This window comes from Mauremys mutica, chromosome 10 (genome assembly GCF_020497125.1).
Source record: "Mauremys mutica isolate MM-2020 ecotype Southern chromosome 10, ASM2049712v1, whole genome shotgun sequence".
Taxonomy (NCBI): domain Eukaryota; kingdom Metazoa; phylum Chordata; order Testudines; family Geoemydidae; genus Mauremys; species Mauremys mutica.
In genome coordinates this window covers 55362132-55383239 of record NC_059081.1, presented here as the reverse complement: position 1 = coordinate 55383239, position 21108 = coordinate 55362132, and the positions used below count along the sequence as shown (strand labels likewise).

Genomic DNA, 21108 nt, shown 5'->3' with positions numbered 1-21108 from the left:
GAGAGCTCTCCCAGCGCTGTCCGTACTCCACCTCCCTATGGGGAATAACGTACAGCGCTGGGAGCCGCGCTCCCAGCGCTGGGGCTTTGACCACACTGGCGCTTTGCAGCGCCGCAATTTGCAGCGCTGGAGGGGGTGTTTTTTCACACCCTGCTGCAGCGCTGCAAATTTGCAAGTGTAGCCAAGGCCAGAGAAACCATCCTCACGGAAACAGTCTTTTATTAAGAACTTATTTTCTTCAAAGCTCTTTACAACCATCAATAACTATCGCTCTCAAAACGTTTGTGAAACAGGTATTATTCCCCATTTTACAGATAGGGATAAAGAGACAGGAACACTAAGTTGATTTCCCCATGGTCACAGAGGCTACCAGCGCCAGGTTAGGACTCAAAGAGTTCTTCGCTCCTCTCCTTGTGCTCAGGCCACACTTCTTGTTTTTTTAATTTCTTCCTCTTCAAAGTATTACACTTATTGTTTTATATCAGATGCAATATAAATGTAATGCTAGACATCCTGTAGCTTCCCCCACCCCCGGATAACATCCCGCTTCTATTCCTTTTATCTAAAAGAGTTAGCAAGGTGCAAAATCTGGACATATTTACCTTTCCTTTGGATCCCGATCCAACTGCCACTACTGTTGCTTGTAGCACTTTTCCTTGAGATTTTTCCGGAAGCATGATGCCTCCTTTGGTTACAGTCTCAGCCGCACATCTTTCAACCAGAACACGGTCAAACAGGGGAAGAAACTTCCTAAATGCTTTCCCTGCCTGTTGAAATAGAATTTGCTATTTTTGTACCATACATAAAAAGGACACATTCACATTTGAGACTGCAACAAAATTGCAATCCTAAGTTCAAAAAACCACAATTTTACTATTTAAATAGCAAAGAAAGGACTGGAATCTAAGCACCTGCAACTCCCACTGGTGTCAATAAAGATGGCAGGTACTCAGCATCTCTCTGAATTAGGCCCAAAAGTAAATATTAAAGCAAAAATAGAGCTAAATTATTGTTGTAAGACAGTATCCCATAATTCTAGAGAACGAATAGGCTCCAAAATAGTCTCAATATGTGCAACAAATACACAAGTTTAACAGTTAAGATGCACGGAATTTTAACTAACTGCCTAAGATAACTTCAAACATTAACAGATGAGGAAAGCTTTAGGGAAACCCTATGTAGTTTAAACCTCTGTAGATCTAAAAAGCATAAGATATGTTATTAAGATTAATTACTTCTGATTAAATGCAGTCCACATACAGTTTGAAATAAGAGTCACCTATTGCTGAGATATGAGACACTTGTGGAACAGTTATTGTAGTTATTGTAGCAGAATGCCTCAAAACAGAGAAGCAAAGATTAAGCATATCACATGTTGGTCAAGGCTTTTGAAATATTCAAGTTTAGCATTCCATACAATAATTAAGGTACAATCTTGTCCTAAGTTATTTGGGAGAGAAGACAATTCAGTCATCTTATTTTGCCAGCTTTTGAAGTTTGAGATAAGGTATACAAAAAATGTTTGAAGGAATGCCATTATCTGCAAAAAGTTTTGCAGATACTGTCCAATGATTTTTACAAAAGTGTTAAGAGTTATATTTTTTTGTAAAGCTTAGCATATGATACATTGAAATATATTACAAATATTGCTGCTCGGAGAATGAACAGAAAGCAGCGGGGCGGAGGGGGGAGCAGCTCAGGGCGGAGAAAGTAAACCCAACATCAACACTGAGGATTGCAATCATTTTGAACTCAAGTTAGCTGTAGGCAATGGTAAAAATGTTACCAGTCTAGGGTGGTCAATGTCAGCCGTAACTACTGAGTCAGCAGGTAACAGCAGCATTTGAGATCACAGAGCAGAAGCCACATACAAGTCTGCAATCCCTGCAACTTCACTAAGCAGGCAACACAACAAGCGGCGGCACAGGGAGTGGGAACACTTTTAGTTAAAAAATAATCAAGTTGTGGTCTGTGGAGAACTGCCAAGTCACATGGTGCTGGCTCCCTGCTCCTTTCCAGTTGCTTCTACAGATGTCTGGATGCCACAGCCTGGACACTTGTAGAAGCAGCCAGAAACAAGGAGAAAGAACAAGACTAGGTCCCTCCATTAGGGGCTGCTGCTTCACAGATCCGTGCTGCTAACAGAAGCAGAGCTACATGGAAACAGGGAGCTGTTATTCACAAAGGTATTAGCTAATTGTGGATCATCCCCCATTTCTATTAAGACATGGGCAACGCTATAAACATGTTGAAAACACTTGCTTAAATCTAAGTTATTTAAACTCTTTAGGGGCTTTTATACTCCCGGTTTTTTGAATCAGTGATTTCTCTGACAGGAAAGACAGCATGAAGGAAGGATTGATATAAGACACAACAAGGAGTCTTTAAGGTGCCACCAGACTAACAGATTTATTTGGGCATAAGCTTTTGTGGGTAAAAAACCCACTCCTTCTGATGCATGGAGTGAAAATTACAGATACAGGCGTAAATATAAATTGGCACTTGAAGAGAAGTGAGTTACCTTTTTACCCACGAAAGCTTATGCCCAGATAAATTGGTTAGTCTTTAAGGTGCCACCAGACTCCTCCTTGTTTTTGTGGATACAGACTAACACGGCTATCCCTCTGATACAATATAAGAAAGCCAACGGTCAGAAAAAAGTTGAAAGGAATTTTTTCCTCAAACTCTGTAGGCTTTAGCATTGTCTAAAGACACATTACAGATGCCTACGAATATGAGCTCACTCTCACACTGTACCGAGTTTTTTTTTTTTTTTTTTTAAACATTGTTTCTGATAGGTGACAAAGCAAAAACATTTGAAGCGAAGGACATCCTTGTTCTCTCTACTTCTATTGGTGTATCAATTTCTACTGTATCTAAATGACCTTGTGACCATGCAAGGTCACTTTCATGGATAGACCGAAAAGAGAAAAAAATAGATTAAACTATATTAATTAAAAAAAGATTGTTACTGGGTAAGTTACAGGTCAACTTGAAATACATGTTCACTTCAGAGGCTCCTGACAGCAAATTCCATTACAAAGGCAGGCTGCCTGGTAAAAGCAAACACACTTTCATTACACAGCTACTTATGGTAGCCAGAAGTTAGACACATTTCTATTTCCACCAGCACACAGCAAGAACACGGTCCTTTCCTACAGTCTTTGCTCCTATTCAGCTGGTGTTTATATGTGATCACTGGCCTAACTTCTCACAGGGGGCGAAGGGCTGGCTCAACCAGCCCGCCGAGGAACAGCCTGGAGGGCCAGGTCGCTGTGTAGTTCCGAGGCATGAAGTGCGACCTTGCCCAGAGCTGGGCCACGTGCTCTAACCTGCCCACCCCACCCCCCGACCCCTCGTGCGCTCATCACCGGGGCACCGCGAGGCTTGTCTGTGCCTACAGGCCGGCTGCAATGGGGGGGGGGGGGGAGGCGACCCTGTCCCCGCTCGGCTGCAATAGGGAGGGGGGGACCCTGTCCCCGCTCGGCTGCAAGGGGGAGAGGGGGGAGGCGACCCTGTCCCCGCTCGGCTGCAATAGGAAGGGGGGGACCCTGCCCCCCCACCGTAGGGTGACCGGATAGTGAGTGTGAAAAGTTAGGACACGGAGTGTGTGTGTGTGGGGGGGCAACTGGCACCTATATAAGAAATATAAGGCCCAGCTATCAGGCCTGTCCCTATAAAATCGGGCCATCTCGTGACCCTGCCGCAGGGCCCCCCGCCCCGGGGGCGGCACTGGCGGGGCGCCCGGCGCGCACATCCCCCCCGCCCCATGACGTGCCGGAGGGAAACACGGCCCCTGCCTGCTTCCCTCCCGCCTGCCCCTGCTCGCGAGCCCGGCCGCGGGGGGAAAAGGCGACACTCACCATGGCGCGCCGAGTCCCTCCGCTCACCGCCGCCCTGTGACTTGCTGAGCGCCGCACACCTCAGCTAATACACGTGGGGGGTGCCACTCTGACTGCGCATGCGCCACCACCTCCCCGCTGGTGCCGCGCGCCGGAAGGCGGGGCTATTTCCGTGGTCCCTACAAGACGTGTTATTTCCACCTTTATTTTTTATTCTCACCGGCATTTTACGCCATAGACCCGGATTCTCTATGCAGCAGAGCCCAACACCAGCGTCAATAGTTCCTCGTTAAACCCTGCATCGGACCAACACCCGGAAGTGGCGTAATACAACCTTTGACCTATGGCGAGCATGAGCGTTCCAGAAGGTTCTGGAATTGGGAGGCCCCGAAACCTGTTTGATTCATACGCGAGTAGCCGGAGCGCACACATAGGACGTACAGTCCCGCCGGCCCCGCCCACTCCCCGGCTGGGCCCTTGAACGATTGGTGGAAAGCCGCGCTCCGCCCCCGGCTGGGCCAAGCGTATGCTGTTATGCTAGTTGCGGGGCCCGGCTACACAGGACCCCCACATGGGTCTCAGCCTGAGCGGGGGAGGGGCAGAGTCCGGGAGTGCGGTGTTCCCTCCAGGCTCCCGTCACTCAGTCACACCGCGCCGCGCTGCTCGTCCAGCTCCCAACCCGGACCGCGGAGCCGACTGCTGCCTTGCCCGCCCTGTATAGGTGAGCGGCCCGGCGCGGGCTCGGGGGCTCGGGGCCGCTGAGGCGGGGGCCCGGCGCGGGCTCGGGGCCGCTGAGGCGGGGGCCCGGCGCGGGCTCGGGGGCCTCTACTCCCGCCAGCCATGTGCGTCTAGGGCCCCGGGCAGCCTCCCCCGGCGCGGTGCCGCCATCGGCGCCGAAGAGGCAGGGGACGGCCCCTCGCGGCTTCCCCGAGCCCTGCCCGCCGCCATGGAGCGCGCACGCCCCTTCCCTGCCCGCACGTGCCGGGGACGTGGAGGGACCGGGGGGGGGGGGAGTGTGTGTGTGAGTGACGGGGGGGGGCCCTACCGTGGAGGGGGAGAAAGGAGACGCCTGTTCGTGTGCGATTCCCCCTCCTGCTCTTTTCTTTGTGTGTGTGTGTGAGAGAGACAGAGATTTTTCCCGCCTCCTGCCCTTGACACTGCGTGTGAGTGTGTGTGTGTGTGTGGATCCCTTCAGCTTCAGCCTCGGAGGGGGGGTGGGACTGTGTGTGGGGTCTGTGTGCGCGGCTTCCGACGCACTGTGTTCTCCGCTCTCCTGCCCTGGAAGCATTCCCAGCCCTGGGCTGCCCCTGCGGGAGCGAGGGCACTGCCCCGTGAGCAGGATGGTCTCATGCCGCTCGTTGCTGGGCTGCCGTTACATTGCAGCCTCTCCCATAATCTCTGGGAGAAGGGGCCACCATGAGGGTGGCTCCGCTGCCTGTGCAGGTTGGCTCATCGAGCAGCAGGGGGCGAGTGTCTCTTGACCTTGTTCTGTCCTGATGGAGAGAACCATGTGGCGGGGGGATAGGCCTGGGTTCTGCAGACTTTCTCTGCCAGGCTGTCGTTACTGTTGCAATTTTTTTGTTAGTTTATCACCAGATGCTCTCAGCCTTGAACTGTTCATTTTTCACTGTCACAGTCGGTTTTTGAGATAGCAGCTTTACTTTTAGGATGCTTATGCTGATAAAGCTGCTGAGCTCTGACTTTCTTCTAGCCTGTAGTAGTAATAGTCGTGAAATATACAACCTTTCCTGCTTTATCATACATAATACTAGTATTCTCATAACACTCGTCATTGCTGTGGCTATAATTTCTTCACATACAAAAAGTGAACTTCACAGTGCTCTTGTGAGCTTGATAAACTTTATTCCCATTTTAGAGAAGAAGAAATTGAGGTTCAGAAGTTGTGACTTGCCCAGGATCACATAGTGAGTCGCTGGGAATAGAATCTAGGGTTCCAGAATCTTGGACTTTTGCTCTAGTATCCAACTGTTACAAAAATTAGGACACTAAAATATTTGATCAGTCACCACTTTTTTTTTTTAAACTCAAACTACTAGCAACTTGTTGTTTACTCTAACTTGCTGGAAGACAGAAATATGGTTGTTCAAAGGACTGTGACACAATAAAACTAATGTAGTATCTTACTCTTTTTTTTTCCTTCAGAAATGCTCCGTTTATCAACAGTGCTACGTCAGATGAGGCCAGTGTCCAGAGCACTGGCCCCACACCTACTACGGACCTATGCAAAAGATGTTAAATTTGGAGCAGAGGCTAGAGCTCTTATGCTACAGGGAGTAGATCTTCTAGCAGATGCTGTAGCTGTCACCATGGGACCAAAGGTATATTAAAATCTACTTTTGTGTGGTGTGAATACTTGTGCAGTACTGTAAACTAATTGGGGGTTGAGGAGTTCTGTAAACTAATTGGGGGTTGAGGAGTTCATAAAATAGAAAAATTAATAAAATAGACCACTTCAAAATTACAGTAGGTACAGTGCATAGTTTATCAATCATTCAATCACTGTGTACATAACAAATGGTAAATGTATAGTAGCCACACTCTTGTTAGAGAGAATTTAATTTTTTCTTTGCTGCTAAATCTGTCTTTCCAGTGCCACACAGCCACTTAAATGTTGGCTGAACAATTGAAGTCACATTCAGTGGATAGAAAATTACTTGTGGAGGATATATTTATGGTGGTTAGTGTTAATGGGGTCTGTGAACATACAGTGAAGAAAAAGAATAGAGGCAGCTTAACTGCCTGCAACAAGTTTAGGCTTTCAGACTACTAGCTGTTATGTCCTGCTTGATCATATGATGTGGTTCTCAACCTGTGGACCACTTGCGGTCCAATCAGCACACATCTGTGATGCATGTGAGACCCTCAGGGCCATCCAGGTAGTGTGTATATATATATATATTGTGTGGATGCAGCCCACAATGGTAAATAGGTTGAGAACCACTTCTAGGGAGTATAAATTTCATACATTGTCTGCCAGTATTGGTTTCATCTTGACTTGGCCTGGTAAATAAGAGCAAGCAAGTCCCAAGGGTGTAATAATAAGGGTGGATGATGGGTGAATGCACCTTTAGGGCCCAATTTTTCAAATATTTATCACAGTGAGTAATCCCATTGAATATAGTTGGACTACTCCCATGAATATATTATACACATTAGGTGTTTGCAGGATTGAGGCTATGTATACTACTATAGAATATTTGCATGTAATCAAGTTTGTCTCCAAAGGTAAGTGTTCCATCACTCAGCACTCCTAAAGTTTTCTTTTTAAACCAAAACCACAAATTAGATATCTATCAGCTTAAGGGAAAAACTTTCAAGTGGGGAGGAGATTCTATTTTATTTTTAAAAACCATGATAAAAATTATCTAAATAAACACAACCGGCAGTGTGTGAGACTGGGTGGCTGAAAGCAGTTATTTTTCACTGTTAATGGATGCGTAGCTTATGAGAAATGAGTTGGTCTGTCCATTTATTTCTTCATCACTATGACAAGGTGACCCCCAAGCCACAAACTGCACCATGATGTGTGTGCCTGTTTCCTCTTTGTCCAGCCATTAAAGAAACACTCTTTAAATGTTCAATTCAAAGGCCTGTCTGTAGTCATAGTTTATTCTTGTACATGTTAAATAATCTGCAGAACCCTCATGATAAAATAATTCTTTAAAAAATCCCAAAGTACAGGAGATTCTCAGCTTTTTTCCATGCCCGTTTCTGGGACGTCATCTCTCATGTTCCAGAGCTCTGATCTCCAGGCCATCCACTTGAGAGCTCCCAGATTTGCTTCTAACCATCACTTCTCTGGAAGCACCAAGTCAAGTCTCCTCAATGAGAACTCCCTAGCAGTGTTCCACTCACCCAGGCCTCCCTAACTGGGTCCTACCCATACTCTTGGGAGCCATTCTCCTGACCTACATCAATTCTATTGTTTCATGCTTGGCTTCCCCTAACAACACTGGTTTTTCCCTTTGTTCCTAGGGGCCTCTGTACAAGCTTTCTTGTAACTCAGCGGGGGTTCACCGGGGCTGGCCAGTCCTCACCAGTGGCTCTCTGTATCCGCTTTCCTTTGCTGCTTTTGTTTCTCCCTGTATCTGTCCTTTCCTCCTCATGCAGCTGTCACCTGCCACTTTTCTGACTTTCTCCTTTATATGTCTTAGGTGGCTTCTCTTAACCCCATTTGGGAGGCAACTAATCAATCGGGCACTGGCCCCTGCCCACTCTTAAGGGGCTAGTCACCCTGTAACAGTTGGAGTTGGCACCTTCTTAGCTTTTCTGAAGGGCAAAGGTGTAGTGGATGTAGGTGAACAGCTAGTTTCTCAAGGTGAGGGTTGAGAAAAAGTGGTGAGGCTAAGGTCAGCTCTATACCTAAAATGCTGCCGCAACACCCAGTGCAGCTGTGCTGCTGTAGCCCTTCAGGGAAGATACTACTAATCCACCTCTGCAAGAGGCGGTAGCTGTGTCAATGGAAGAAGCCCTCCTGTTGACATAGTTAGACTTGCCCATAATGTGTTCAGTCTTGATGATGATTATGTGTTTGCTACCTTATTGCTCCTGTTGACTTTACAGGGATGAGAAGGATTGAACTGCATTGTGTTCCATTTTATTCATAACATACCTTATTTGTGGAAGTTGGATGCTGTCCTTTTAAAATGGTACCATATGCTTTTGCTGATTTCTGGCCCCAAGAACCATTATAAATCTCTCTCTGACATTGGAAAGTAGGAGCATAAACTTTCCTCTTCATAAAAATAAGTGTATATTTTGAGTTGGCAGTATTAACAAATCTGTGTGTCTTGGTGGAAAGTGGCTCTCTGAGGATATGTCTACACTGCAATAAAACACTTGCAGCTGGCCCATGTCAGCTGGCTTGTTAGGGCTTCAGGGCGATGAAATTGCAGTGTAGATGTCTGGGCTCGGGTTGGAGCCTAGGTTCTGGGATCCACACACACCCCTTATGGGGTCCTAGTGCTAGGGCTCCACAAGCCCAAGTCACCTAACATGGACCATTTCTGGGTGTTTTATTGCCATGTAGACTCTTTATGTTGTGTAGATGAGGCAAGTGGTAATTCTGTAGTAATACCTTCTGTCTGTGCTGCTTGGTATCATTTTAATTACATTACCTCTTATGTATGTTGGATGATTTTAGGGTAGAACAGTGATTATTGAACAAAGCTGGGGAAGTCCCAAGGTAACAAAAGATGGTGTGACAGTAGCCAAGGCAATTGACTTGAAAGACAAATACAAAAACATTGGAGCCAGATTAGTTCAAGATGTTGCCAACAACACAAATGAAGAGGCAGGAGATGGAACTACTACTGCAACAGTACTGGCACGTTCCATTGCCAGGGAGGGCTTTGAGAAAATCAGCAAAGGAGCTAATCCTGTGGAAATCAGGAGAGGTAAGAATTTAACAATTTAATACTGGTCCACTTAAGGTGTTCTCTAACATTTGTCTCTTCAGTTTCTTCTCTCTGCTTCACCCATGGCAAATTTGACTCGTGTTTGAGATAACCTGCTTCCGCTTGGAAAAGCCACATGACCCTTTTGGGAAGGGGCAAAACATAGAAAGGAATATAACTTTGCTGGCAAGTGGGTGAACTAATATGGTCAGGCCTTACTTTTTTTAGATACACAAATTTTATATAACCTGTAGTATAGAGCTTTTTTTTCATCATTGGAATTCATCACAACAGATGTCAGTAAAGTCGGTCTTCTGATAGGCTTATCTTATGGAAGTTATAAAACAGGAAATGTTTATACAGTGCTTAATATTATGTGCCCAGGGTATTTATTTTAAATTCTATTTAATTTCTTTACCAAGTATTGACATAGCTATCTCTGCTTTTCTTCCTCTCCACACTGAATATTCTGTATGTACTTGCAATTTAATACTGATGAGTGTTTTAAAAAAAAAAATTGTAGATCTGTCAGTGTGTCTTATGTTTGTAAGATTGGGACAGGCTGTCCTTTGTCCTTGAAAGTGCATGGCCTAGACTCAGCAAAAAAATAAGTGCTCTACTTTGTACACAAATGGAGGGGGAAAGGATGTGTTGCTGCTCTTGCACAGCTTCCATTACAATTTTGAGAAATTTTGAAGCTTGTCATGGAACTTGACTGTTCTGCACCATGTAAATAGAATTCCTATGAGTAACCATAACTATCATATTCTTCTATCAAGGTGTGATGCTAGCAGTAGATGCTGTCATTGCTGAACTAAAGAAACAGTCCAAACCTGTTACAACTCCAGAAGAAATTGCCCAGGTGAGGCTTCATTCCTTCTTGGTTTACTAGTTTTCTGTAACGGTCATAAATAAAAATTTAATCCAACAAGTGAAGATGTGCCATAAAGAGTAACATAAAAAAATAATGATTGTAATGGAACCCGCTAAATTACATTTTGGGAATATGGCATCAACTTGCTGTTGTGTTGATCAGCCTCTTGCTGCAGCTTACATTGAAAATGCAACATTTTATCTTTAGGTCTCTGTAGCCTGCATGAGCCTCTAGTGCTCTGCCTCAGCTTTCTCTAGCTGCTCTCTGTTTTCCTCTGATTCTATAGCAGAGTTCCTGGGGAAGAGGGGCATGGTGGGGCCCAGGCACCCCCCAGAAGGGAGCATCACCTAGCCCTGTTCCGCTCCCAGCTCTCCTTCAGCTCCAGGCTGGGGCTCCGCTTCTGGTCCCAGACCCACCCCCAGCTGTGGCCTCCTTACCCTGGTCTGCATTTCCCCACCCTTACCCTGGAGTCATGGCTCGGGAGGGGGGGGGCATACAGGATTACGAGGCAGTATGACCCTGAAAAGTTTATGGACCACTGCTCTATAGAGACCAGCTGCCTGCCCTCAGCACCCATTAGGCTGTTAATGAGGCACAGGAGGGCTGGCCATTGGCCTTTAAAGGGCCCAGTCCACTCTCTGAAAACCAGCATTTTGTTTAAACCAGGATTGATCTTCAGCCTCCCAAGGAGGTTCTGTCTTCATGTGACAAAATGCCAAGTGACTATTGCTATCTTGATTCACAAGTGAATACTACATATATTGAGGAAAGAAACAGCTATATATTAAACTCATTCGTAATGGATCACTGGCTATCTATGGGAGAAACATTTAATGTTAGATTAATGGTTAGATTTCTAGACTTCTCAGAAGTTTAACATGAGATTAAGACTTTAGGTCCCATACCAACTTTATTTTTGGGTAATGAAAAATGGAAGAGACTTTCCCTGAAAAGGCTATCTAATATTACATATCTAATCACGTGGCAATGTTAATGCTGAAATTATCATGTCATGAATTGCATTCTCTTGTTCTCTGACCTGTAACTCTTTAGTCTTACTGCTCCCTTAAAAAGTCTTTAAACTTGATTTCTGTAAACAGTTGATTAATCAAGTGCTAAAGGGAAAAATAACTAACATCTCATTGAAGGTTGCTACAATCTCAGCAAATGGGGACCAGGAAATTGGCAACATAATTTCTGATGCAATGAAAAAAGTTGGACGGAAGGGTGTTATCACAGTTAAGGTAAGAGTAACTCTTATGCCTGTTGAAGGTTACCTGCAGTTTTCTTGAAGATAAACTTGCCAAGTTAGAGGAACCTCTGCTGAAAGAACAGATAACCAGAGTAAAAAGTGAACTCACTGCACTTGTAACTAAACTCCTTCCACTTTAATCTGAAATCCAAACCTGCTATATGTTGCTGCTATATGTTATTGGTTCTTGCTTTGTATGGCATCGCCTCATGTACTCTGCCATCACTACAGAACCCCAGTAAATTGGAGTTGGATTAGGAGTACATAGTGAGCCCAACAGCTTGTTAACACTATTGTAGTTTTGCCTCATAGCCAGTAGGGAATAGTGCAAAGAAACTAGAGAACATAATTTTTTTTTTTTTTAGGGGGACTGCTGCTTGCTCTTTATAGTCAAGATGACATATAGACCAAAATTATGCAGTGGTTATAACATCAGCACAGTAAATACAGGGACATGGAATTCAGTGAATGGAACTGAATCAGTGATGAGTTGGACTGCAGAGCAGATACATATGTCTAAACTAATGTGACATGCTGAATGGTTCTCAGTAGCCTGGATATGAGACATACCAGTATTTCTATGGTGCATAGTGCTTTTAAAATCTCTTAAAGATAATTGGGAGAATTTGGTAGTTTCTTAACTGCAATAAATTGAGGTAAGATTGACTTATACTAACCAACAGTCACTGGTTCGCAAGCCCTCCCCCCCCCCTTTCCTTTCATTGTTTACGTAATCTAGAACAATAAATACTGCTAAGTGGTCAAGATATTTTCGGTTAAGACTAATATAGGATGAATTTAGCTATAAAAGTAGAGGTGAACTTTCTTGGTTTTTCTGATCTAATTCTTGTGAGACACTGTTTCCACCACAGGAGGTAAGGTTGTGTTTTACAGAACACAAGTTGTGTGCACCGATACCCCCCCTTAGAAACAGTATCTCTTTTAGATTGACCCCTCTTTCTCTCCCTTATTGTTCTTTTCCCCCCATAAAGGGGAGAGAACCTAAAGAATACAAGCACAGTGAAGGTAGCGCAGAGAGACTTGAATTCCATGATGATTTCCATGTTAAAAATGTGCATGGAAGCACTCTATTTACTACCTAAACTATAGATTAAATGTAAATTTTTATCACATTTAAACAGGATGGAAAAACCCTGAATGATGAGTTGGAAATCATTGAAGGTATGAAGTTTGACCGAGGCTACATCTCACCATACTTCATTAATACAGCTAAAGGTAAGTTTGCAAAAGTTGCCATCAAAGTGCCTTGTGCTATAACCTGTATGAACAAAAATGTCTTCCTAGAGAGCTTACAATACAAGTAAAGTGAATTTTGGGTGAAGTATCAACATTTTATCCGTAACTTTTCTGAACCCAAAGATGTTTCCCTTTTTATATTCAGTTAGCTGCTTGCTTTTTTGACTAAAACAAATTTTTATCATTTGCTGGCTGTATTGGCTCTGTAATGGGTGTGTGACCCAGAAAACACAGCTTAACTTTCTGATCCTAAATTGACTTTTCAAAACTGGCAGTTAAAGCAGGAAAAAAATCTTGCTTACAAGAAAATGCCACTTTGGTCTCTTCAGAGTGCAGTCACATGCTAATGAAATTTAAGACTTAAGTTTACATGGAATAGAAGTATCATTTTGATCTTTGAGAAACATATATAAGAGTATATTTGTGTGGCTAGTTCTTGCATTCCCTTGTAAAACTGGATCATTCTTTCCTAAGTAAGGGCTGGGGAAAGGTAAAATCACCTTCACTTAACAAATTGAAGTAAAGGGGCAGGGTGATGTTGGTGGGTGTTCCTTTATCCCAGAATATACCCGGATGCATGCAAAAGTTTGTTATAACCCAAAAGTATTATTTGTATATATTTTTCAGGGTTAAGTCATCAAATACAAATTGAGGGTGTGACCCATTTGTGGCACAGCTTTAAGTCAAAGTGCTAAAATTCTTAAGTGGCTTGATCATGTGCAGTATTTTTCAACTACTGCTGACTATGTAGGAGTTTTCATGAGAGAGAGGAAATAGAAATGTTACAAAAATCACGAATTGGCATCAGGCTTCAGGAGTAGAAATGTTACTTGAAACTAGTTTTTTACTCTTATTTAATTTGTCTTAGAATGAAGTTATCTAATGTAAATGGAGAGTGTAGTAGCCAGATTTGATCAGATTTGGGGGTTGTAAAGGGTACCTTCATATATACTTGCTAAAATAGAACATTTAGATAGTTCAAACAATACTTATTGCCTCTGCAGGACAAAAATGTGAATTCCAGGATGCTTATGTCTTAATCAGTGAGAAGAAAATTTCCAGTGTTCAGTCCATAGTTCCAGCTCTTGAAATTGCCAATGCTCACCGTAAGCCTTTGGTCATTATTGCTGAAGATGTTGATGGTGAAGCTCTCAGTACTCTAGTCTTGAACAGGTAAGGCTTGAATAGATGTACCTCCATATAGAATCTGGTCAGTCTACTTTAGAGTCAGAAAACTGTGGTGTTCACTTAGTCTTTAAAAACAGCAGATGTTCCTGCAGTTTACTCTGTAGGGCAGTAGGCCCAAGTGTATGTCTGACCTTGACAGCTTTGCATTGCTTCTTATTTAGGTCTCCTCTCAGCAATGCAGAGAAACAGTAACCACTGTGAATAGCCCCATTCATCTAATTTGGGTGATAACTCTGAATCCTAGTGTTGATGGTTTAATTGCTAATCAGTTTAGTAGAAAAAGCCAATTGATGGGCTCGTAAGATCCATTAAGATGGCACTTTTGCTTTGCTTGTCTCACTTATACTAAAATACCTTCATTTAAAATATTCTTTTGTTCTCTCAGTTACTGTAACATAGGGAAGTGAACAGTTTAACACTTGGTAAGAATTAGTGTTCTGACTGAACTTTTTTCTTTTCAGATTAAAAGTTGGTCTTCAGGTTGTTGCTGTAAAAGCACCGGGTTTTGGTGACAATAGAAAGAACCAGCTTAAGGACATGGCAATTGCTACTGGTGGTGCTGTAAGTAAATTGTAGGCATGTGTATGTAAATATGTACAAATTTATTAACTTTGTGGCCGGGGACCCATTTGATTTTAACTTCCTCCAAAATGCTCCAGAGAATAAGTATTTGAGGGACTGGTAACAGGTACAACACTTTCCAGGTCACTGATTCACATTTGGTCCAGGGTGAACTGTCATGCCATTGCATAGCATGGTAAGTGGCCAGTTGTTCTGGCTGGTTATTAGGTGTCCACTTCACATCTGCAGTTCTTGTTAATAGTCTCTTCAGCGTATTGGATGGGCATGGAACTGTTCTTGTCCCTAGGTCATCTTTCCTTAAGAGACTCTTGACGTGATGGGGAGCTGTGGGAGAACTTGCACTGTGGTTGGTTTTTTGCCTGTCTGGAACTACTGTGTACAGCTTTAATATGCAGGGTAATCAGATTGGCACCTCGAAATGTCTAATTTATGCACTTTTTCATTTACAATAATCTTTATATATGAGTAAGTTCTTCTTCGAGTGATTGCTCCAATGCATTCCAGTTAGGTGTGCGCGTTAAATAGCTTTTTTCAGTGACTGCCTTTTAACATTACATATAGACCCTCCCCAGTAATCTTCAGGTTAGTAGCTAGGTGGTGCCCAGGAAACATGTCAGAGTAGTTCTGGAAGTTTTTACTTATAAAACTGAACGAAAGCATTACCAAAGCTAATGTTCGTGAACATATCATGACTTCTCAATTTTCAGTGCAGATGTAAGTCTTCTAGAGTTTGGTCTGAAGAAGCATGGAAGGTTCTGTTGGGCAGTTTAATGTTTTGTTTTTTTTAAATTATGGTAGGGGCAACTATCGTATTAAAAAGCCATCTTTATTTTTTTTGTATACAAGTCTGAAAACACAGCAGCATTATACAAGATCCAAACTAATTCATGAAAATTATAGACTTCGCTGCAATGCAAAAGGAAATAAGATAAACCAAATGTAAAATCCCCTAAATTCAGTTATAATTGCAGGCATCAGTAACATAGGGAAACTCCTTGAAATGGCCTGACAATGTCTCTGTAACACAACTGTCACACCTGACATGCTGGAGATAAATGTGCAAAGGTATTCCTTTTAGATAGTCACTGCTGAAGGTGTGTAAATTAGATTTATTTATTTTTTTATTAATGGCCAAATTCATCACTACATACAAGCATGGATAACAAAGTTAGGGACTCTTTATACAGGGAGACTTTCTGGCATAGCTGTAGCAGAATAACTATTCCATTATAACTCCCCCATGTGGCAGGTGTATTTTGGAAGTGACAACCAATGGGACAATTGTTCCAGGGTACAAAATACATCAGAAGGACAAAACAGGTCAGGGGGAGGGGAATGGCACTATATGCGAAAGAAAATGTAGAATCAAAATGAATAAGTGAATCCATAGAATGTCTGTGGATAGTAATTCCATGCTCTAATAAGAATATAATGGTAGGGACCTATTATCAACCACCTGACCAGGACAGTGATAGTGACAATGAGATGCTATCAAAATAAATAACTCAGTAATAGTGGGGGATTTCAATTATCCCCATATTGACTGGGAACATGTCACCTCAGGATGAAATGCAGAGACACAAAATTTCTCGATACTTTCAATGACTGCTTTCTTGGAGCAGCTGGTACAGGAACTCAAAGGGAGAGCCAGTTCTCGATTTAGTCCTGAGTGGAGCGCAAGATCTGGTCCAAGAGGTAACTATAACAGGACCACTTGGAAATAGTGACCATAATATAATAACATTTAACATTCCTGTGGTGAGAAGAACACCTCAACAGACCAACACTGTCGTATTTAATTTCAGAAAGGGGAACTCTGCAAAAATGAGGAGGAGGTTAGTTAAATGAAAAGGGACAGTGACTAGAGTGAAACCCCTGCAAGCTGCATGGACACTTTTCAAAGACACCACAATAGAGGCCTAACCTAAATGTATACCCCCAAATTAAAAAACACAATTAAAAACTAAAAAAGAGCCACTGTGGCTTAACCATGTAAAAGAAGCAGTGAGAGATAAAAATGCATCTTTTAAAAAGTGGAAGTCTAATCTTAGTGAGGTAAATAGAAAGGAGCATAAACACTGCCAAATTAAGTGTAAACATTTAATAAGAAAAGCCAAAAAGGAGTTTGAAGAACGGCTAGCCAAAAACTCCAAAGGTAATGTAATAACAAGATGTTTAAGTACATCCGAAGCAGGAAGCCTGATAAACCACCAGTGGGGCCCCTGGATGATCGAGATACAAAAGGAGCACTTAAAGACGATAGTCATTGCAGAGAAACTAAATTAATTCTTTTGCTTCAGTCTTCACGGCTGAGGATGTTAGGGAGATTCCCAAACCTGAGCTGTCCTTTGCAGGTGACAAATCCTGAGGAATTGTCAGGTTGAAGTATCATCACTAGAGGAGATTTTGGAATTAATTGATAAACTTAACAGTGACAGTCACTGGGACCAGATAGATGGCATTCACCCAAGAGTTCTGAAAGAACTCAAATGTGAAATTGCAGAACTGTTAACTATGGTTTGTAACCTGTCCGTTAAATTGGCTTCTGTATCCAGTGACTGGAAGATAGCTGATGTAACGCCAATATTTAAAAGGGCTCTAGAGGTGATCCCAGCAATTACAGACAAGTAAGTCTAACATCAGTACCGGGCAAAATAGTTGAAACAATCGTAAAGAATAAAATTGTGAGACACACAGAAGAACATAAATTGTTGGGCAAAAGTCAACGTGGTTTCTGTAAAGGGAAATTGTGTCTTACTAATGGAGTTCTTTGAAGGGGTCAACAAACATGTGGACAAGGGGGATCCAGTGGACGTAGTGTACTTAGATTTCCAGAAAGCCTTTGACAAGGTACCTCACCAAAGGCTCTTACGTAAATTAAAGCTGTCATGGGATAAGAGGGAAGATCCTTTCATGGTTTGAGAACTGGTTAAAAGACAGGGAACAAAGGGTAGGAATAAATGGTAAATTTTCAGAATGGAGAGGGGTAACTAGTGGTGTTCCCCAAGGGTCAGTCCTCGGACCAATCCTATTCAACTTATTCATAAATGATCTGGAGAAAGGGGTAAACAGTGGGGTGGCAAAGTTTGCAGACGATACTAAACTGCTCAAGATAGTTAAGACCAAAGCAGCGTGTGAAGAACTTCAAAAAAGATCTCACAAAACTAAGTGATTGGGCAACAAAATGGCAAATGAAATTTCATGTGGATAAATGTAAAGTAATGCACATTGGGAAAAAATAACCCCAATTATACATACAATGTGATGGGGGCTAATTTAGCTATGACGAATCAGGAAAGATCTTGGAGTCTTCAGAGAACTATCCACAATGACGTCCACGCAGTGTGCAGCGGCAGTCAAAAAAGCAAACGGGATGTTAGGAATCATTAAAAAAGGGATAGAGAATAAGACAGAATATCTTATTGCCCTTATATAAATCCATTGTATGCCCACATCTTGACTACTATGTACAGATATGGTCTCCTCATCTCAAAGATATACTGGCATTTGAAAAGGTTCAGAGAAAGGCAACTAAAATGATTAGGGGTTTGGAACCGGTCTCATATGAGGAGAGATTAAAGAGGCTAGGACTTTTCAGCTTGGAAAAGAGGTGGGATATGATAGAAGTACATAAAATCATGAGTGGTGTAGAGAAAGTGAGTAAGGAAAAGTTATTTACTTTTTCCCATAATACAAGAACTAGGAGCCACCAAATGAAATTGATGGGCAGCAGGTTTAAAACATATAAAAGGGAGTTCTTCGCACAGCGCGCAGTCAACCTGTGGAACTCCTTGCCTGAGGAGGTTGTGAAGACTAGGACTATAACAGGGTTTAAAAGAGAACTAGATAAATTCATGGAGGGTAAGTCCATTAATGGCCATTAGCCAGGATGGGTAAGAAATGGTGTCCTTAGCCTCTGTTTGTCAGAGGGTGGAGATGGATGGCAGAAGAAAGATCACTTACGTTCTTATGAATACAATCACGTATTACAGAATTACTCTGCTCCAGAAGCAAAGTAACTATTCCAGAATAAATCACATTTTGCCAGAATAGTGTCCATATCAGGGAGTTAAAGCAGAATAGTTAGTCTACTGTAGCTGTGCAGGGAAATGTCTACATGTAGATAAGGCCTTAGAGTCCAAGCTTTCATATGATCTATTTCAGGTATTTGGAGAAGAGGGTTTGGGTCTCAATCTAGAAGACATTCAGCCTCATGACTTTGGTAAAGTTGGAGAGGTCATCGTGACAAAAGACGATAGCATGCTTCTGAAAGGGAAGGGTGAAAAGGCTCAAATTGAAAGACGTATCCAAGAAATCATTGAACAATTAGAAGTTACTACAAGTGAATACGAGAAGGAGAAACTAAATGAACGACTGGCCAAACTCTCTGATGGAGTAGCAGTACTAAAGGTGAGGAACTTTAAACTTCTTCCTTTTTAGACTAAAACAGCCGTTCTCCAACTGTGGGGCAGGCCTCCCAAGGGAGGTGTGATTTGGTGGTGGTGGAGTGTTAAGGGAGCTCTGGCTGTCCGTTCTAGGTGGTTGGAGCTTCTGCAGAAGGGGCCATGCACACCTGGGAGGTGGGCATAAAGGGGACAGGTGGAGCCTCGCCATTCAACTCCGGCTGTCCAGCCTTGGGATGGTAGCAGCAGTGCAGAAGTAAGGGTGACAATAGGGTGCTAAGTCTGCTGGGAAAAGTGATATTACTTAATATCACTGTTCACATTTCCATCTTCTGTACTGCTGGTGTAGTGCTACCTTCAGAGCTGAGAGGCAGGATATTTATTGGGGTAGGGGCATAAACTACTACAGACAGACAGAGGGGGGCACTGATCAAATTTGTTTGAGAATCCCTGGACTAGAATTATGCTATGCCAAATGGACAACCAAGAAAATTTTACTTTTCACTAAATCACTTTGACTCTTTAAATGCTTAGCAGAGGTGTTATCTTTAATTTCCACTTCTAAAGTGCCAGAAAAAACCCACCATGTTAATCAAACCTGGTAAATTGGACCTCTGTTACACTTCTTTCTTGTCAGGATGGTTAAAATAGAGTGACATTCCTGTTAGAAATTACATTAGTTTACATGCCTTTTGTCCTTCCTCAGGAGAAAAACCTCTGTCTAGTAGAAACAAGTATAGTGAAGGGTATATGGTTATATTGTAGGTATTTTTCGTAAGGCTTGTCAGGGAGCAACTGTGCCCTATAGCAACCCCTTCTGGCAGAGCAGGGCACTGCCAGTACTCCTGGCTCTCCACACACTGACTGGTCTGTGCTGGGGATGTGGCTTATCCCTCCAGCTAAGTTACAAATTTTCACCCCGTCTGAGGTAGCAAAAGCCCAACTACAAAGTCCCAAAAACAAAAAGGATTTTCTACCTTGTGGGTGTTGTCTTCATATCACCCTGTTCCCATCCCCTTTCTGGGTTACTTTTGAGTCCTTTTTCTGACTAAGGGATAGAATACTCTGCCTCAGTCTGGTTCCCCTGGAGTACCATTCTGGGTCCTTACTGGGCTCTGTTCCTTCCATCCTTTCCCGATCAACTATAGAGCAGGCTGGCTCCCCTGGAGTACCTGGGCTCAAGGCCTTCCGCAGGAGCCTCTCTCTCCCTGTAGCTCCAGTGGGTGAGTGAGCTCTCTCAGCCTTCTTATAAGGCTCACGTGTGCATTAACCTATCACCTCTTTAATCCCACCCCTTCAGGCTGGGAAGCAGCTAATTAATTATGGCACAGGTGGGGCTGACTCATCTTTCCTCTAAGGGGCCAGGACACTCTGACAATCTGCAATTTAGCAACATTTATGTAATTCCTTAATGCTTCCCTAGGTGCAAGAGTGAGGCCTACTTGGTCACATAGGGCCTTAGTTCAGGAAAGGCAGTTTGGCTCTCTACTTAAGTTTGGAGGCTGTGGAAAGGCCAAACTGCTATATGAAGTGGTGCTAAGTTGAAATTGCCCAGTAGCTAGGGCACCTAGCCAGCTACAGGTGCTCTTAGTCTAAAATGGAGGTCCTAATTCTTTATGGCCATTAAAAATCCAAAAGATGCTGTGTACATGAGTAGGGCTGTTAACCACTATCTACAGGTTTAATTTCCTGAGACAAGGTGGGTAAGATATTTATTGCACCAACTTCTGTTGGGAGAAAGACAAACTTTTGAGCTTGCACAGATCTTCTACGGGTCTCATTTCCTGTCACTTCAACTCTGATCCATTTTTACAGCAGGAATACATAATTTTGCTTTTCAGGGATGGATGAAGTGATACGTTTACACCTTTAGAAATGTAAAGTATCTTAATTGCAAAAGGCTCTCTACAACTGAAGTACATGCAGACATTGGTCAAAAAATGTTGCTTTTTGGCACTCAAATGGAAAAGTCAATTTGTTACTCTGTTTAACTGGCCTGCAGTGCTTCTGAAGTCTGCAGTGCTCTCTTGCCTCTGAGATGTATGGGGACTTTATACACAACTGACAAGAAGTGGTTTGTTTACTCTAGGTTGGTGGCACAAGTGACATTGAGGTGAATGAAAAGAAAGACAGAGTTACTGATGCACTGAATGCTACTCGTGCTGCTGTAGAGGAAGGTATAGTTCTAGGAGGTGGTTGTGCATTGCTTCGATGCATCCCAGCACTAGATGTTTTAACACCAGTCAATGAAGATCAAAAAATTGGTAAGCAAACTACTTGAGAATGGTTTTTA

At 43.0% G+C, this 21108-nt stretch overlaps 2 protein-coding genes across 5 annotated transcripts in view; one reads left to right on the top strand and one right to left on the bottom strand.

Moving 5' to 3' along the window:
- The window catches only part of LOC123378688 (MOB-like protein phocein), a 28993-nt gene extending 24910 nt beyond the window's left edge, over window positions 1-4083 (bottom strand). The window contains exons 1-2 of one of the 4 annotated variants that reach the window (XM_045032777.1): window positions 4063-4083; window positions 603-767 (exon numbers count right to left, since the gene is read on the bottom strand). In XM_045032777.1, the coding sequence (XP_044888712.1) occupies window positions 603-767; window positions 4063-4068 (171 nt within the window). In that variant the 5' untranslated portion in view covers window positions 4069-4083. Of the gene's footprint in view, window positions 1-602; window positions 768-1786; window positions 2070-3863; window positions 4021-4062 lie in introns of those variants that run through there. The other 3 variants (XM_045032778.1, XM_045032779.1, XM_045032776.1) reach the window with 3 other exon arrangements.
- Window positions 4084-4405: 322 nt separating this feature from the next.
- The window catches only part of HSPD1 (heat shock protein family D (Hsp60) member 1), an 18235-nt gene continuing 1532 nt past the window's right edge, over window positions 4406-21108 (top strand). Inside the window, exons 1-10 of the mRNA XM_045032769.1 lie at window positions 4406-4563; window positions 6006-6181; window positions 9007-9259; window positions 10039-10121; window positions 11282-11377; window positions 12528-12621; window positions 13647-13815; window positions 14292-14391; window positions 18577-18822; window positions 20905-21079. Coding sequence (XP_044888704.1) covers window positions 6008-6181; window positions 9007-9259; window positions 10039-10121; window positions 11282-11377; window positions 12528-12621; window positions 13647-13815; window positions 14292-14391; window positions 18577-18822; window positions 20905-21079 — 1390 coding nt within the window. The 5' untranslated portion in view covers window positions 4406-4563; window positions 6006-6007. The remainder of the gene's footprint in view (window positions 4564-6005; window positions 6182-9006; window positions 9260-10038; window positions 10122-11281; window positions 11378-12527; window positions 12622-13646; window positions 13816-14291; window positions 14392-18576; window positions 18823-20904; window positions 21080-21108) is intronic.